Genomic DNA, 19,334 nt, shown 5'->3' with positions numbered 1-19,334 from the left:
CTGACAAATGTCCTATGAAGTGTTAAGACAAATAGTAAAATATAAAGAGGATCTGGAAGCCCTTAGAAGGCTACCAGGGCAGGAGGCAGCACGCTACAGATTAAAGGCTTTTTGGAGCCAGAGAAGCCACAGTGGCAGCAGTGGGGCTGCAAAGTCGTGGAGAAAGTTCCAATGACCTAGCACATAGGGAGCCGGTACTTTCAAGTGCTTCACACATCCGACCTCGGTGAGAAATGGGATTTCTACCTGGGAGTCCGGTTGTCACCATTTTTGACCAACAGACTATAAGGGATGAAAGAGAAGGAGCAAGAGAGGAGGACTCCCAGGTTTTTAATCTGAACAACGGGCTATGAGGTCATGACACCATCTACCCCTTGGGAAAGGAGAATGGCTTTGGGGGGGATGGGGAAAGATAAGCAGCTCCATTTGGGGCAGGCTGATCCCGAGGGGCCTGGATGACACCCAGGTGGGCATGACTGGAGGCAGAGGGACGCCTTCCAGCTTCAGAGAGGGATCCTCAGAGAGGTGACGGCTGGACCAGAGAAGCAGATGAAACACCCAGGAAGAAGATGTGAGAGAAAGAGGGGAGGGGGCAGCATTGGAAGACTGAGGAGTTCCCACCATTACGCAGAGATGAAAAGCATATCAAGAAGCTGGGGGAACTGGGGTGTGTGGGAAGCCGCAGAGAACCAGGGGGGCATGAGATCCCGGGAGCCCCCACGCTGGGGGACGAGGGTGAGGCGTTTGGGAGTGCCAGAGGCCACAACATAGGAGGTAATCAGAATCGATACTGGGGGCCTCAGAAGGGACAGCTGGGGGAGAGGTTGGGGTGGGACCCAGCTTGTCCCTCAGGGGGGAACGAACGTTCAGTGGTGGGGAAGCAGACACAGTGGCAAATGTTCTTTTGAGATAGTTGCTGAGAATGAGGAAGATAGATAGAAAAACAGAGGGGAGGTCGAGATTGGAGGGGTCACTCCTCCCAGGCACCCCCGATGCATATTTTTACCTGTAAACTTGTTCTCTCCACCCGGGTAGCCTGCCTGGAGCTTTTCAATATGGCTGCCCAGCCATCTGCCTACAAAGGGTCTAAACCTAGGTTGACAAGAGCAGCATGACCCCTTCAACAGGAAGGTCAAGGTCTGAAATAATCCAATGTGACTGCTCCATGCCTGACTTCGGGCTCCACGGACGTGACATTGGGTGGTTCTGGAACCACGTTCCATCACTCTGAGGCCATGTTCCCCCCTTGCCTTGAAAGCCCTACACAGAGCATTTCCAGGCACTTCCAGAAATCTGCTGGGGGAGTTAAAAGCAGCAGTCACTGAAAGAGACGCTCAGTTGAGGCTCTCGGCTTTTCAACACGGACACGTGCCAAGCCTTTTCCTTTCTGTATTCAGTTGCATTTACAAGCCTTTAAATATTAACACTCACTGATATGGATGTTTGAGGAACAAATCAGCCTAGCTTCCTAGAAATGACCAGATTTTGTATCATTCATTCATTCAATACACAGCGATTATGTGCCCGCTACAAGTCACGGGCACAGTACTAGCCCTGGAGACGCCAGGATTCATATGTACGATGTGGTGTTCCTACCCTTCAGGAGCCCATGGACCTTTCCCTGAATAACACAGAACGTCAGAAAAGAAAGGCAGGTGTATTACGTACACATTGGTATGTGTGCATGTGCATCCCCAGGGGAACACAGAAAGTGCATGACCATTACTTCCAGATGTGACTGTTGGAGGTAGCAGAGGCAGACACGCTCTACGGAGTCCCGAGATTTGAGGATGAACCGTAAAGGTTTGCGCTGCCGGGGAGAGGGAGAAGGGCCCGAGGCGGGAGGAACAGCATGGGCGTGAGCATGGAGATGTGAACAGGTGCGGTGTGTGTAATAATGCAACAAGGGTAGTCATGAAAATAATAAAACCAGTACTCGTGAAAATGATGAAAGACATTGCTGGGGCACTCACTGCGTGTCAGGCACAATCCTAAGCACTTTCTGTTGCACAAGCCACATGTGTGAGCGTGTCCAGACGTGAGGCTGAAAAGACAGCGGGGGGTCAGCCAGAGGAGACGTCTGAATTCGGTGCTACAGGGCCCGCCTGGGTCCCCCCGGGGAAAGGGGAGAGCAAGAACTGGAAAGACTACCCTTGGGTTTCGAGAAGGCTCCTCCTTGTGTGCCGTGGGTGTGGGCTGGGGGCAGTGAGCTGGGAGGCACTGAGCTGAGGCCGGAGGCTGTTTCAGGAGCTCAGACAAGTGAAAACGGACGGGAGAGTAGACGCAGGAGACAATGTGGGCAAGAAGAAACGAGCCCTGGAGGTCCCCCATGTATCTGGGGTTTGCAAGAAAGAGGGCAAGAAACACCAGTGGGAAAGTAGATGAGCTCAGCGTGAGGAAAAGTCTGAATTCATTCAGGCTGAATATGGCCTTTCAACACAAAAATCTCCCCTGAATTTGCCTTTCTCCCCCTGGAGGACTTATATTTCCACAGCAACACTGAGAATGGGCACACACCTCCCCAGAGACAACACACCTGGACATGCAGAGGCCCAGGCTCCCACTTACGTGCCCCTGAACTAGAGAGGGGTACACAGAGGTGTACACAAATGGGTCCACAGCTCCTGGAAGTATGCGTACATAGACACACACACACACACACACACACACACACACACATAGGTCTACACATACACACATGCGCACACACCCATAGGTGACAGAGGTATGTACAAACGTGCTTAACCCCCACACATGTAAACAGACCTACAGAGGCCATCCTGCACAGTTTCCCAGAGGGTATAAAGCATGTTTTCTAGGACACAGTGTTTTTTTTTTTTTAATCTACCGAGCTCATGGCCTTCAACTGCTAGGGGGAGCAGCTCCATCTGGTCATTGACCTCCCTCTGCAATTCATTCCTGCAAAACAGATTCCAGGAGCACACCTCCAGGCTCCACTGGTCTGTCATCCCACACTGTGCACAGTCCTAGCCCACCACCTGGGAGGCGCTGTGAGCTGAGAACGGCTCCTCGGGAGGAGTCGGGGACCAGCCACCTGCCGATCCAAGCTCTCCACCGCAACCTTCCACCCCCTTCTCACCAAAGAGCTTCTGCAGGACTTGTCCGTCATATAAATCTTCAGCCAGATCTTTCACGATGATTCTTTCTCCGACGAGTACGTCATTAATCCAGTCAATTAATACCTATGGGAAGGGAGACCAAAAAAGAGAAGAGTCATGGGAATTTTCTCAAAGATCAGCTTTCTTATCCTGGATCACTAAAATCAAAATGAACTTCAGATCTGGAGCACAGCAGAACCGTCCATGTGACATAGTATGTAGACAGAGTGCTGTGAGCCCTCAGGGCCCAGTTATTCTTCTGGTGTTAAGGGTTTCCAGTGCTGGTGACGTCAGTGTCCCTGTTGATATCTTTCGGCCCCTTACCATTCCTTACCCCAATGGAAAGCAACATTCACCTAGTGTTCAGCTGTGTAGCTTACACCAGGCAATGGTATGGGCTTTGGAACATTACACAAACTGGGGTTAGTGACCCACTAACTGACATGTGTACCCCCGCCATCTACGAATCTAATGCAGGCTAGTTCCTGCTCTGAGCCTCTGATGGCCCACCTCTAAAATGGAGGAGGAAAAGACCTCCCACTTGAGGTAGCAGAAAAAAAATCACCAAGGGCAAGGGCCAAATGTTCAGTAAAGGTACATTTTATGAATAAAGCTCTTACCCATGATGACATTTAGCCAGGGGTTATTCCCACCCCTACGTTCAGGAGGGGAGATCAGACACAGAAGTGAACATAGCTGCCAAGGTCACGTTGCCGACCGTGGACAGAGACAGCAACCGAACTCTCGTCTATCCTCCTCAGAGGGACTGTTCTCCTAGCCCCAAGCCACCTCTCTGTGAGGCCAGTGCTGTCTCCTCTCTCTCAGCAGCTGTTATTACCCGAGCACCCTCCACATCAAGCACCGAGAGGAGCCATTCCACGGGCCTCTCGTTTAGTTAATCAGCACAACACCCACGAGAGGGAGGCAGCATTTGTTTGCTCTTTCAGGTAAGGAAACGGAAGCTTGCTCAAGTCCACTACCTTTCACTTTGAAATTTTTCAGCTCATGTGTTTTGTGTTTATTATTTATATATAGTAAAATTAACTCATTTTAAAGATACAGCATGGTGCGTTTTGGTCATTGTACATAGTTGTGCAACCACCACCACAACCGAGATGCAGAGCTGTTCGCTCAGCAGAGGAAGGTTGGGCTCTTCGCCCTCAGTCCCCTTCCCTGATGACAGGCCTCAGGCAACCACCATAATTTTGCATAAATGGAATCACACAGAACATCCCCTTTTGGGCTTGACATCTTTGACTTAGCAGAAATAGACTGCCTTTATCACAGGGGCAGTAGCTGGGCTGGGCTTCCATACCTGTGGGGAGCCTAGGGCCTTCACAGAATGTTGTTCTGTATTGCTCTCCTGTTGGTAGCAGCTTCCCTCCTTACCCTTCCCCCCGCCCTCCCTCCAGCCATCCCCCAACAATCCCCCACCCACACACCCACCCAGCATTTATAAACACCTGCTTCATGTCACAGTCTGTGTTGGATCCTGGGGTACAATGATGCAAAAAGAGGTGGTCTCTAACCTCAAGAAGCTCATCATTTAGAGAAGGAGACAGACAAGTGTCTAAGTAGTAGCAACTAGTCATTGCGCGGTGACTCTAAGGGGACAGTCTGAGGTTGAACAGGCAGCTAGAGCATGAGACCCCAAATGCCCGCCCCCAGGAGCAGGGGCTTCAACCTTCAGCTGGTAGGAATCCACACACAGTGTCTGAGGCAGGAAAACGATAGACCTGGTTCGCATTTTGCACGAACCACTTTGGCATCCAGTGCATTTTGTCCTGTTTTGAATGCAGCTTGGAGAAGCTGAAGAGGAAAAGCACAGGATGGGGAAGCCAAAGGGGGAGGCATGAACATTTTCCAGGGGACGACCACAGGCCAGCCCCCTCCCCGCCCTGCCAGGCACAGTGTACATGATGTAATTCAATTTATTCCCTTCTGTTTGAATTCCATCCCCTCTACTCAGCTGTGACCATACACAAACCACTGGCTTTTCCAAGACTCACTTTCCTCACCTGTAAGTGGGGATGATAGTAAGTCCTATTTTGCAGGGTGCCTTTGAGGGGCCTTGGGACAAGCAGTGGAAAGACTGTGTGAACATGAAGATCGTGGCAAATGTGAGCTCATTTGCACTAACTTCTCTGGCACCTGGGATCAACACCATTTATCGGGCAGCTGCCATGTGCCACTTCTGTTAAATTGGAGATGTCCACCTATGGGACCACGAGCTGCCCATGACTTTCAAGTCACTGTGCAGTGGCTCCCGTGAGTGCCTGCCCAGAGCAGGGGGTCTACAGATGCCTGTTGAGCCGGGGGGGGGGGTGCAGCTGATGCCCCTCCTAATTTCTTCTTACCTTCATTAGTTCTTGCAGTTTGGGGTCGCTGCGGGAGTTTGGGTCCACCATTGTTCGCACTTCATTCTCCTCTTTAAAAGGAAAAGACAGTCAGTGGGGGGTGGCTTTATCTGAAGGCATTAAGCTAACCCAGAAAACAAGAGACCCAGTTACCCAGCATAGTGTCCTCTGGGTCCAGCTCGAAGGGGATCGGGCTGAGGGGCAGATTGATGGCGTTCATGCCTTCCTCCTGAAGTTCCGATACTGCAAGAAGAAGACAGTCAAAGTCACACTGCAGCCCGCCGAGGACGGGGAGGAGCTCCCTTACAAACGTGTTCAGAAGGACATTAATATGACCACAAAGGTTAGCCTACAGCTGTTACTCAGCCTGCAACAGAGTCCCTGCCTTTCCTTGCGAAGAGGACCAAGTAGTTCCCTTCAGGTCACCTCTGCAGACTGTCACCTCACTCCCTTTCCTCGGGGCAACAGGGAGGCCTCTGCCTGCTTCCAGACGTCATCTCAGGATAAACGCAAGTAGGGTGGGCACTCACATCTTTCTGAGGTTTCTGCCTGCCGCCTCCTGCCTGCCCCCCCTCCCAGGGCTTTCTATCGCTGCAGAGTAGGTGCCCAGTAATTGTCTGGGTGAACAAGGTCACCAAGCCGTAAGCCATTTCCACCCTCGGCACAGGTCTCCTCATGCTCCTCTCCTTATCTGGCTTCCCTAACTATTTTTCTGATTATCTTCCCTTCCCTTTTCCCAAGTATTTTTTGGATTATCCTACCTTCTCTTTTCCCTCCACCTCACCCCAGCTGCTGCTCTAGGACCCCTCAGTCTGGCATCTTTCTAGGCTCTGGTCCTGTCCCTTCAGCTCTAATGAGTAGGTGCCCCTGGCGCCAGCCATCTCCTCGCTTAGGCCCATTTCCTCAGCTGAATGTCAAGAGCCCGACTGGAAGGGTGGCCAGCGAGTCCTTCTCGCAGTTTTCAAATCCTAGATATCTACAATTCCACTTTCCTCAAGGAAAACAAAAAGAGGTCAATGGCCACTGAAGACTTATAGCCTACTCTCCTCGCCATGTGCCCACCGCCCCCCCACACCCCATGAAGCCTCAGTGAAAAACAAATCCCTACTATAAAACCACTGAGGGGCGCTTGCTAAGCACTGACCTTGGATCACCTACTAAAATCAAAACCTACAAAATCTCCTCACCTCTATTCACTTCCAGTTTGGAGAATTACTTTTCACCAATGAAGCCCCAAAAGACCATTTTCTCTAATGGTACTTGGTCACCAAAGGGTTCTCAAAGAACTAATATGGCAGCAGTGATCAGCCTTAATAAAAGCAATGTCCCATCTCTCCATTTCATTTCTTTTCTTTTTTTTTTTTTTTTATGGACTCTGGCCTCCCTGATGGCCAGTTGCAAGAACCCTTAAGCACAAGGCAGCCACTTACAAAGAGTTCTTTCATATTCGCACACTCACTGATGTTTGCAGTTGGACTGGGGACGAGATTGCCTAACAAAGACAGTGAAACACACTCTACCCCAAAGAGACACAACTTGCATTATGAAGCTGGTATTTAGTCCCGTTGCTGTGGGCTCTTGACATTCACACGGGAGATCAGCCAGTCACGGTCTTGAATCTGCAAATTTGCAAATTTGCAGACACCCACCACTCTACATAATTCCCCTCATCAAACATAACTGAAAGACATAAGCCACACCTTCAAGGCTAAAATGGTTCTAGTAAGCATTGGTTCACGTTTGCTTTCCAGTGAAAAACAAAACAGACTCCCGCAGTATCATGAGACTCCTACGATTTCCTCCAATGTTCCTCCTCAGACGGGCAGTGTGCTTTCTTTTCCAGGCTGTTTCTCACAAAGGAGGAAGGTTTCCACTACTGAACAAGCATTACTGCGCAAGCAGAAGTGAAGTCTCGCTTAAATGTGGGCGCGAGGCTGGGTGTACTGGCAGGTAGACACTCTAGCTCCTGCCCAGGACGTTCTCTACCTACACTACCGACCCCCAAGGTCTACACTGTCAGTACAGTAGCTACCAGCCACACACAGCTGTTCACATGTAAATGAATTAAGAATTCGGTTTCTTCATTGTACCAATCACACCGCAAGCGCCCAGTGGCCCAAGCACGGCTAGTGGCTACCATCTGGACATCACAGATGTCATGATGTCCTTCATTACAGGAAATTCAGTTGGATGGCATTGCCCTAGTGGCTGATGTCCACATTTAATCTCCAGACAAGGCCTGACCCCGAACTCCAGGCTTACCCCATGTCTCCTCTTTAGTCTGTTTATAGAGATCTCAAATGTATCCACACACAACATGATTGTCAACACCCCCACCCCCACCACAACAAACACTAAAACGAGACCGCTGTTTCCCAGCTCTTCTCTTCTTCAGTAAATGGCGCCACCATTCATACAATGGTTTAAGCCAAAATCTAAAAAATCACCCTTAACTTCTCCTTCCTCATGTTTTGCATCTAATATGCTGGCAAGTTTTTTGGGCTCCACCTCTAAACCAGGATCCAATGCCAACCTCTTCTCACCATCTCCACCACCCCATCCTGGTTCAGGCCACCAGTATCTTTCACCTGGACAACAAGAACCACCTTACAACTGGTCTGCTGCTTTGCGATGCATTTTCCCCACCCCGTCTACTTCCCGCAGCACAGTCAGAATGATATATAAGGATGTAAATAGCATCATCCACTCTCCTGCGTTAAGCCCTCCTGTGGCTTCCCCTCATACTCAGAATGAAGCTCCAGCTCCTTCCTAACACCCACAAGGCCCTCTGAGTAGCCCCCTGCTCCCTCTCATGTTTTATTTTCTTCAGAGCACTCACCACATCCTGAAATAAACATTATTCATGTGTCTATTGTTGTCCCCCACGTAGCCAGAAAATAAACTATGGGAAAGCTGGCACTTTTTTCTCTTTTGTTCACTATTTGATTCCCCAAAGAGGAGCCAGAGTGCCTACATTCAAATCCATGATCTCCTAGCTCTGACCTTGGGCAAGTTCATTGACTTCTTATACCTTAGTTTCCCCATCTGCAAAATGGGAGTGATAATATTACCTACCTCCTACGGTTGTTGAGAAGGTTAAATGAGTTCATATAGATCAAGCACTTAGGAGAGTGCCTGGTGTTTGGTAGGAATTGTGTGAATACACTGTGGGAGGGGGCTCAGTCAACTGAGATCTGAATTGTGATTTCGGCTCAGGTCATTATCTCCGGGCCATGAGATGGAGCCTCGTGTGGGGCTCTGCTCTCCGTGGGGCGTCTGCTTCTGTCTCTCTCGCTCTCTCTTTCTCTCTCGCTCACTCGCTCTCCTTCTGCCCCTCCCCCTGCTTACAGGTACATGCTCTCTCTAAAATAAATCTTTCAAACAATTTTTAAAAACCTATTTGTTGAGTCAACGAAAAACCCAAACTGTTAAGACCACCATTTGCACAGGTTATGCCTTGAGCCAGAATTTGCCAGAACCGTGTGGTAGATGCAAAGAAGGATTCTAGCTTGTTCTCTGGGAATAACAACAACAACAACAACACACACAAAAAAACATTTTGGCCTGACCCTGTGTGTGCATGTGTGTGCATATGTGTGTGCTTCTATTTTGTGAGGAGAGAAAAGCCGCATCTGTTCCAAGCCTGTTGTATGGCCTGAGCCAACCTGTGAATATAGAGATATTTACACCTCCAAAATGCAACTAGAAATGTACTATCTGCAGCAAGGACTCCTAAAAGGTGGGTGGGTCTGAACAGGATCTTTTTTCTTTTTTTTAAATGTGTACATCATTGTTAAAATGTTTTCCGATGAAAAATCCCCAGTCAGAAATACTCCCCTCCGCCCTGCCTCTTTAATTCACTCACAGAGACATAACAAACCCTACAAGAAAGGCTGAGATATGTTTGCAATTGGAAATGTTTTGTGTTTTCTTTTTTTTTTTTTTCAGGAAATGATTCGGTACAGGAACATCATTCCCATCCCATTAACTGCTGACTCGGAGCCAACTGTTTGTAAAAGTGAGTGTGCAAACTGCCCTGTTCAGGCCTGGCCCCTGCCCCATGGGGCCGCATTAGCCGCCACTTTCCCAAAACAGCCCGCGCCTGCTTTGGAGGCTTCCTTTCTATTAAGCTCAAGCAGGACCCAGCAGAAGCCCCTTGCCCATCCCTGTACTCTGTAAGAGAAAAGAGCTGCAATTGAATTTCTCCGGCACAGACTAGGAATATGATGTTTATCCCTTGAACCTCCTCTAACAACCTAAAACTGGGGCTGAATGTGCGGCCCTCGGTATCTCACAGTGCCATTAGTCATAACTTAATAAACAGATTAAATGCCCAGCTGAAGGTCGAGCTCGGGAGAACAGGGTGATTGCCTCAACTCCTGCCTGACGTGCTCGCCTTTAGAGAGGGGGCTTTGGCTTTTCCGGGAAAGGCAGGCTGGCTCTGGGTCCAGTGGTGCTGCGGGGAAAGTACACGGATGGGCTTTGGAATCTAACAGCGCTGGATTTGAATCCTATTTCTATTTTTATCAGCGGTGGGATCCTACATAAATGATCTAACCTCCCTGAAATTCAGAATAAAACAATTCTCTGTAAAACAAGTCGTAGCTGACACTGCTGGTTTCCTCCCTAATATTTGATTTGACTCTATTTCCCTGCTGAGAGAAACCTCATTTTGTTCCAGGGTATACTTCTCCCTCCTAAATTCCAGGGGAGATCCTGACTGGCGTAAGCTAATCACAATAATCTTAATCCCCCTGATAGTGACTGACTCAAGCATGGCCAAATGATAGAACGAATTGAGAGAGAAAATTTCTAGAAGCTTCTGACAACAGTTTTCCTCCATTTTAAAGAGAGGTCCAAAGAAGGGAAGGTATCCTTCTCATCATTATTACATCAGGATGCTATGCCTGGAATTGCTGCAGCCATTCTGTAATCACGAGGTAAGTTAGCCCAAATCCAAAGAAGAAACTAATATGCTAAGATTGGCAGAGAAGAAAGAAAGGGGTTCTTGTTGATACTGTTAAGCCACCATCCCTGGAGCCACTCTAGCTTTATGTGTCTTGTTATAAGAGAGATAATAAGCTCCTTTAGTGTTTAAGCTGGTGGAGTTGGCATTTTCTGGGGCTTGGAGCTCAAACTCCCTAATTAATACACAGGGCACCAGGATTATAAAGTTGATAGATGAATAGCGTAGGTCTACAATGAATGGTAATGTTCCTTTCCTTTTTACCATAAGAAACAGAAGAGCTGCAGGCATCTCTTGTACTTCAGAATACACACAGGGAGTCAAGAATACCACAGAGAAAACAACTATGGAGAGAAGAATGGACAGAGGTTTCTAAAATTACGAAAAGGGTCCATTTAGGCAAAGCCAGTAATTTCATTCGCTCAACTAGTAAACATTACTAGGCACCTCTTCTGAAGCCGATCTGGTGCCAGCACTGGGAATACATGCCTGAGAATTGGACAGGGATCTGCCTTAATCTGCTCACAGATGGTGGGAGGGGCAGACACATCAACACAACAAGCGCGATGCTGCCCATAGGGGTAAGCGCCACATGACTGCGGGGCTGCGGGAGCCGGGGCAGAACGAGGGTAGCTCTGGATGGAGGACTGGGGAGGATTCCTAGAAAGGGCAAATTTGAGTCAGACTTTGAAAAATAGCAATTTTCATTTGACACAGGGGCCCCAAGAAAGGCACACCTTCTGAAAAAAAAGATCAAGGTGTGGAAAAACAGGGTAGGTGTTGAGAGTGATGATTATGCCTGATCACTGGGAAGGGGGGCAGGGAGCGGAGAGAGGGGAAGGAATCGAGAAGCAAACAGCTAAGTGAGCTCTAAAGTGTCAGGGGTCATGAATTCTTCTGTTCCCCAGCACCCCCTGGACTATGCTCCCTGGGTCTATAGACAAAACAGCAACCAAACCAAACCAAACTGAATATACCAAGGGAGCACAAGAGAATAGCTAGAACGTTCTTTCTCCTTCAGTGCAAGTGGGCACCAGTGAGATATTTGGGCTGCTCTAGATCCTTATCAGGACTCTGAGGATTAAATCTGGTCCTTCTGAAAGCTAGGAAAGCTCTCTTAATTCCTAAATGGATCAAGGGCCCCCACAGACATTCTTGGCAGCAAGACAACTGACTTGATAATGGTCTGGTCAGCAAGCCCCAACAATTTTTGTCTATGTGAAAAATCAGCCTGGGGGCGCCTGGGTGGCTCAGTGGGTTAAGCCTCTGCCTTCGGCTCAGGTCACAATCTCAGGGTTCTGGGATCGAGTCGCGCATCAGGCTCTCTGCTCAGTGGGGGGCCTGCTTCCCTTCTTCTCTTTCTGTGATCTCTTCCCTTCCTCTCTCCTACTGTGATCTCTCTCTGTCAAATAAATAAATAAAATCTTTAAAAAAAAAAAATCAGCCTGAAAGAACATCAATCAAAACACTAGAGCTGGGGCACCTGGGTGGTTCAGTGGGTTAAAGCCTCTGCCTTCGGCTCAGGTCATGATCCCAGGGTCCTGGGATCGAGCCCTGCATCGGGCTCTCTGCTTAGCAGGGAGCCTGCTTTCTTCTCTCTCTGCCTGCCTCTCTACCTGCTTATAATCTCTGTCAAATAAATAAATAAAATCTTTAAAATAAAATAAAAATAGAAATTAAAAAAAAAAACACTAGAGCTAACATCATACTTAATGGGGAGAAAACAAATGCTTTCCCCCTAAGACTGCGAACAAGGCAAAGATGTCTCCACTCACCGTGCCTATGCAAAATCATACTAAAAATCCCAGTTCATACCATAACACAAGAAAAGGAAATTAAAGGTATAGTAATTGGGAGCAAGGAAATAAAACTATCTTTGCAGATGACATGGTTATCTATGTAGGAAATCACAACTGACTGACAAAAACAAACAGAACAAAAAACTCCAAACTCTTAGAACTAGTAAGTAATTATAGCAAGGTTGCAGACACAAGGTAAATAAATACGCATGTCAATTGCCTTCCCTTGGGCCAGCAATGACTGCTTGGAATTTGAAATTCGAAACACAGTATTATTTACAGTAGCACCAAAAGATGCAATACTTAGGTATAAAACTTACAAAATCCATACAGAATTGATATGCAGAAAATGACAAAACTCTGATATAAGAAATCAAATAAGATTTAGATAAATGAAGAGACATTCAGTATTCATGAATTGCAAGACTTGATACTGTTAAGGTGTCGATTCTTCCCAACTTCCTCTATAGATTAAATGCAATCCCACTCAAAAAACACAAAAGGTATTTTGTGGTTACCAACAAATGGATTCTCATGCTTATACAGAGATGAAAGACCCTGAGTAGCCAACATAATATTGAAGAAAAATGACAAAGTTGGAAGACTGACACTACCAAACCTTAAGACTTACTAAAGATACAGTAATCAATACAGTGTGGCACTGGAAAAAGAGTAGACACACAGATCACTGGAACAGAGTAGAGAACTCAGAAACAGATACATACAAACATATTCAATTGATCTCTGACAAAGCAGCAATGGCAATTCAATGCAGAAGGGATAGTATTATCAATGTATGGTATGAGAACAACTGAGCATCTATATGTAAATAATGAATCTAGAGACAAACCATCTACTTTCTGCAAAATTTAACTCAAAATGATCATAGGCCTAAGAATAAAACACAATACTATAAAATTTCTAGAAAAAAATTTAAGAAAACCTGGGTGACACAGGGTTTGGCAATGACTTTTGACGTACAACACAAGGACAATCCATGAAAGAAAAACTGATAAACTGGATTTCATTAAAATTTCTATTCTGCAAAAGATATTGTTAAGAGATTGAAAAAACAAGCCACAGACTGAGAGAAAATACTTGTAAAACATACACTAGATAAAAGACTTATATGCAAAACAACCCAAAAAAACCCTTAAAAATGGAATAAGAAAACAAACCAACTACAAAATGGGCAGACCTAAACAGACATGTCACCAAAGAAGGTACACAAATGGCAAAAAAGAATATGCAAAGAGGCTCAACATCCCTTGTCATCAGGAAATGACAAAGCAATAAAGTACCACCCCATTTTTTAGCATGGTTAAAATCCCCCAAACTTAACAACATCAAATGCTGACAAGATGTGAAGCCACAAGAACTCTCATTCGTTGCTGGTGGGAATGCAAAATGATACAGCGATCTTGGAAGACCACGTGATAGTTTTCTTACAAAGCTAAAGTTTTACCATATAATTCAGCAATTGTGTTCCTAGTATTCACTTGTATTGAAAACATATATTCAGGGGGCACCTGGGTGGCTCAGTGGGTTAAGGCCTCTGCCTTCGGCTCAGGTCATGATCCCAGGGTCCTGGGATCGAGCCCCACATCGGGCTGTCTGCTCCGCAGGGAGCCTGCTTCCTCTTCTCTCTCTCTCTGCCTGCTTCTCTGCCTACTTGTGATCTCTGTCTGTCAAATAAATAAATAAAATCTTAAAAAAAACACAACCATATATTCACACATTTATAGCAGTTTTAGTCATAATTGCCAAAAACTTGAAGCAACCAAGACTTACTTCAACAGGCAAATGGATCAGTTGTGGTATATCCATATGGTGAAATATTACTCAGTAATTTTAAAAAATGAGCACTAAAGCCATGAAGAGAGGCGGAAGAACTTTAAATATATAATTCCCGAGTCAAAGAGGCTAGTCTGAAAAGGTGACACAATGTGTGATTCCAATATAGGACATTCAGAAAAGGTAAAACTATAGAGACAGTAAAAAGATCAGTGGCTGCCAGGGGTTTGAAGGAAGGTTTGAATAGGCAAAGTACCGAATATTTTTAAGAAGGTCAAATTATTCCGGATGATACCGTGACGGTATATACATGATTTTATGCATTTATCAAGCCCACAGAATTTTATAGTACTGGGAGTAAACCTCAATGTAAACAAATTCAAAAAATCGTTTAGGTGGCTGGCAGCTTCAAGGGTGGGAGGTAGACTGTGATGCTAGAACCTAACAGAATTGCAAACGTGGGAGACAATCTCACTGGAAGGGGTGAAGGGGATGGTGCTGACCTAAGTATCATTGGAAATGAGTGATGTTTGTGAAACCCAAGTCAAAAGGAACCGCACATAAGCATGGACTCTAGTTGATAAAGTTATTTGCCATGGGGGTGCCGGGCAACAATTCTGATACCGTGACACATGGACACTGGAATCGAATAATTACATAAACAAATGGTGGATGGTTGGAGCCAGGTTTCTCACTGTTGGAGTGGGAAGTTATAGACAAGCGGGAAAAAGGCTAGGATGATCTATGTCGTGATGGGTTAGAGACGGCGATAGCAGTAAGCACTCACGTTTAGCTTTATATATACAGATGATTACAAACAGAAATATCACGAAGCAGGAGAACGGTTGACCCCGAAAAAACAGGTTTGAACTGTATGGCTCCATTGTCACGCATTTTGTTTTTGAGTTGACAACAAAAGCCACAAGGCATTTATTTACAAGGACTCAACCCAGTCCCCACCAAATCGAAGGTAGCATTAAAGAGGTTGCACCTGCTGCCATCTGAATAGTTGGAGAGAACTCCCCACCCCCACCAAGGCGGTCAGAAGGCCCTAGGGGCCCTAGACCTGGGAAGGCAGGTCACGCATATGCCACCAGAATAGTCGGGTCTAGCACCTGGGGCTGGCCAGCAGGAGGCTGAGCTGAAGTGAAGGAATGTGTCTAGAGGGCATGGTGGGTACTGTGCTCGGAGCCCCATGTCTGTGGCACCCCTGCACCGAACTGTTCAGGCTCCAGGGCTGCACTGGGTTGGCTGCAGACATTGGACCCCCTTGGGCTGGGTAGGGACCCCTCTGTCGTGGCAGCACCCCAGCCCCTCAGCCTCCTGGGGGCTGGTGTACTCATGGGTAGCCACAGCTGCCAATGGCCCCAGGCCAGTGGTACACCTCCGGGTATACGGAGCACTGTACTGTGCCTCCAGACTGCTGTCACACCTACAGGTGTGCCTGGTGGCTGCCACTGCTAAGCTGAGGCCACCAGGCTGCAGAATATGACCATCTTGGAGTGCCAGGCCCACTACCACTTCCCTTTTCCCTCCCTGTCCCAGCCCAGCCTGGTGCACCTATGGGTGGATTTTTTTTTTTTTTTTTTTCAGTAAACATAGCTGGAGTACTGCATTTCTTCCTTCTGGTTTTCCTAATAACATTTTCTATTCTCTATCTTACTTTACTGTAAGAATATAGTATATAATATATAGAACACAGAATATGTGTTAGTTGACTGTTAAGAAGGCTACCAGTAGCTAAGTTTTTGCAAAAGTTATATATATATATATAAAAGTTATATATATATAGTTATATATAGATTTTCTTAATTATGAAGGGGTCAGTGCCCTTAACCCCCTGCATTGTTCAAGGGTCAACTGTACATACTCGGGTTAGTTTCTGACTCTATTAGCTGAGAAGTCCTAAAATGTAATGGCACTCCAGTAGCAATGAACATACCTGGCTCCAGATCCTGGTTTCTAGTGGTTCTCCAATAAAAGGAGAGCTTGTTGGAAAGATGGCTGATTCTAGGATTGGAAAGGGAATCTGCAAGATCAGTCTGGAACCAGAAAGGAAAGAAGCTGGAATAATCCAAGCAGCAAAATAAATAAAATAATATTGGGTTATATCCCAAGGCACAAAATAAATATCCATTTATATCCATACTGATATAAATGACTGTATTAATTAATACATGGGGGAGAGAAACCTCCTTTGTAGAATTCCAAATAATCTACATGGATCCCGTGTCCTCAGAGAAGGAAAGCATAACCCTTTATCCCTTAAAAGTAGGTCTTCCTTCCAAACAGTACAATAGGGAAAGGAGGAAAGGAGTGACTTTACAGTGTAGAATCCTGACAAACACTAGCTACGCCAGGTGATCAAGGTCAACATCACAGTCATAACTCATGACATTTGAGGTGATGTGATGAAAATAGCATTTACCTCTGTGCTCTTCCTTTTCAAGCCCATGAGCCCGGGGGAAACATTAGACAGATTTCAATAGATGGGCATCCTAAAATATGTTTGACTAGTGTTCCCTCAAAACTGTCAAAGTCATCAAAAACAAGCCTGAGAAACAATCACGGTCAAGAAGAGCTAAGGAGGCACAATGACTTAAATATAATGTGGTATCCTGGATGGGATTCTAAATCAACAAAGGATATTAGATAAAAACTAAAGAGATTGGAATAAGCTATATACCTTAGTTAATAATAATACATCAACACTGGTTTGTGAATTTTAAATGTCTCCTACTAAGGCAAGATGTTAATAAGAGGGGAAACCGGGTGTAGGTTATAGGGGAATTCTTGGTTCTATCCTTGTAATTTTTCTGTAAACCTAAAATTACTGTTAAAATAGTTTAAAAAAATCAACCTGAATTTGCTATTTTTCCATCCAAATATAGTACTCACAGGGGTGGGGGGAACCCATGATGCTATGGGACACATAGGTTTCCTTCATTACCAAGGAGATGATGGTAACTTAGTCAACAGTTGAGCCCTATAGAAGCATCTGTACAGGAGGCAAAACACAAACACCACTTCGAAGCCCTACAAGTGCAAGATGTACTCATTCCCAAGTGGGAACTGAAGTTTCCAGGAAGAAAGGACATAGTTTATGTGTCTCCAGGGCTGAGATGCGAAGACAATGCTTCCGCATAACTTAAGGATGCCTGGCAAGGCCATTTCTGCTTGCCTACTAGTACAGACATCACTGAAAGTACACTGGTCTCTTTAATGATCTTAATGCTTTTCTCTGGAAAGTATGGTTTTTGTTTGATTTTTAAAGATTTTATTTATTTATTTGACAGAGAGAGAAATCACAAGTAGGCAGAGAGGCAGGCAGAGAGAGCAGGGGAAGCAGGCTCCCTGCTGAGCAGAGAGCCCAATGCGGGGCTCGATCCCAGGACCCTGGGATCATGACCTGAGCCAAAGGCAGAGGCTTTAACCCAATAAGCCACCCAGGCGCCCCTGGAAAGTATGTTTACCCATGGGCCCTGATGGGGGTTTTCACACCAAAGGCTTTTGGGTTAGTTTACCATTGCTGTGGTAACACATGACAAATAGTGGGTGGCTTGAAACAACACAGACTTATCCTTTGAGTTCTATAGGTTGTAAGTCCATCATGGATCTCTGTGGGCTAAAATCAAGGTGTTGGGAGGGCTGTGTCCCTTTCCAGAAGCTCTAGGGGAGAGGCTATTTTTTTGCCTTCTCAAGCTTCCAGAGGCCACTTCTATCCCTTGGCTTGTGGCCCCCTTCCTCCATTTTCAAAGCTGGCAATGGGGGACTGGGGGCCACATCTTTCTCATGTTGCCTTGCTGAACTGCTACTTCTGCCTCCCTCTTCCACTTTCAAGTACGCTGCTAAGTATACCAGGCCCATCTGAACAATCTGGGACAATCTCCCTATTTTAGGGTTGACTAGGTAAAAATCCTACCTGCAACCTTAATTTCCCTTTGCCATGTAATGTAATATATTGACAGATTCCAGAGATTGGGCTATGGTCATCTTTGGGGTGGGAAGGGGACTGTTATTCTGCCTATAACAGCCTTCTTGGTTAAGGGGACAAGTTCTGTTCTTAATACTCACCCTTGGGTAACACATATGGGTTCACTTTTCCTCCATGTGAGATTGCCAACAGAAAATGCAAAATTCCAAACCTTTCCATCCCAGCCCTTAAACTAAAGTTTTATTACTTTTAACTAAAAGGATACTTGTTTCAACAGCCATAATATAAAGCATCAGGGAAACATGGGAGCCAGCCCGTGGTGGCCTCAGCAGACTGTCAGGGCCTCAACACACTCCCCTGTACTTGATGCCATGCTTTAGTCACCAGGGTCTGAAATCTGGCCTTTGGAGCATAGCCAAAAAAAAAAAAAAAAAAAACAAAAAACTTAGAGGCTGGTGTTGTGATGGGGGCTGACAGGGAGATCTATAGTCTTTACGAGTCTTATAGTTTCCACCAGAGTCTTTGTTTTGGTCAGTTTTATAGTCTCTACAGACCTGGAAGGCTGCCAAGCAAATGGCCTTTGGACATTTGTTCATTGTTCAGCCAAGCACGTGATTTAGCTGCCCTCCAATTACTAGTAAACAAGGAGGGAGACGGATGCACCATTGGCTGGCTTTGGGCGGTCAAAGCAATCTCAACCAAAACATTGGTGGAGCTCTCAAGTAAGTCATGGGAATGCTCCTGGGGAACAATACATCATTATTCTTTGTCTTTGGCCATGCTCTGTCCTGTTATCTCTTTACATTGAGAACCAGAACCACTTCCTTGGTCTTAAAGGAGACCTACTCCTACTTAAGCAGAAGGTGGTAGAGGTGCCAGCCTGGGAGTTGATAAACTCAAAGCCATTGTGCATGTGTGTACTCCTGTGTGCCTCCAAACACCTCCCCCTTACATCAACCTTGGGGAGACCACAGAACTTGATCTGGCATATGGCCTAACTGCACGTAAACCATGGGTACAACGAGCAATAGGACAGCCTGGGTGGAATTGGCACGCCGACTATCTCTTTCCCTCCTAAACATGTATGGGCATCTCTCGTGCCGGGGGCTATGGATCCAAAGATAAACAATTACTTCCCTTCTAGGGTCAGCATGTTCCTGAAGGACAGTTCTTTTAGGGGTCCGTAGAGCCCAGCGCAGGGCCAGCCACACAAGAAGCATTCAGTAAGTGCTGGGAGGATGCTTTAGTTGGGGTGGGGGTGGGGGGGAGACACATACACAGACCGCAATGCAATATGAATAAGGGCCTCCATGTGGTTCTGACCTAAGTCCTGAGGGCAGAGTGCCTTCCAGCATGGAGGGAGCC

The 19,334-nt window shown here is 46.3% G+C and overlaps 1 protein-coding gene across 2 annotated transcripts in view; it reads right to left on the bottom strand.

Moving 5' to 3' along the window:
* The window catches only part of PARVA (parvin alpha), a 176,301-nt gene that overhangs the window by 66,328 nt on the left and 90,639 nt on the right, over window positions 1–19,334 (bottom strand). For both annotated transcript variants that reach the window (XM_044258853.1, XM_044258854.1), the window contains exons 2-4: window positions 5,630–5,719; window positions 5,477–5,547; window positions 3,101–3,203 (exon numbers count right to left, since the gene is read on the bottom strand). In XM_044258853.1, coding sequence (XP_044114788.1) covers window positions 3,101–3,203; window positions 5,477–5,547; window positions 5,630–5,719 — 264 coding nt within the window. The remainder of the gene's footprint in view (window positions 1–3,100; window positions 3,204–5,476; window positions 5,548–5,629; window positions 5,720–19,334) is intronic.

This window comes from Neovison vison, chromosome 7, assembly GCF_020171115.1.
Source record: "Neovison vison isolate M4711 chromosome 7, ASM_NN_V1, whole genome shotgun sequence".
Lineage (NCBI taxonomy): Eukaryota > Metazoa > Chordata > Mammalia > Carnivora > Mustelidae > Neogale > Neogale vison.
The sequence above is the reverse complement of the archived record's forward strand: the minus strand, read 5'-3'. Positions and strand labels throughout refer to the sequence as shown.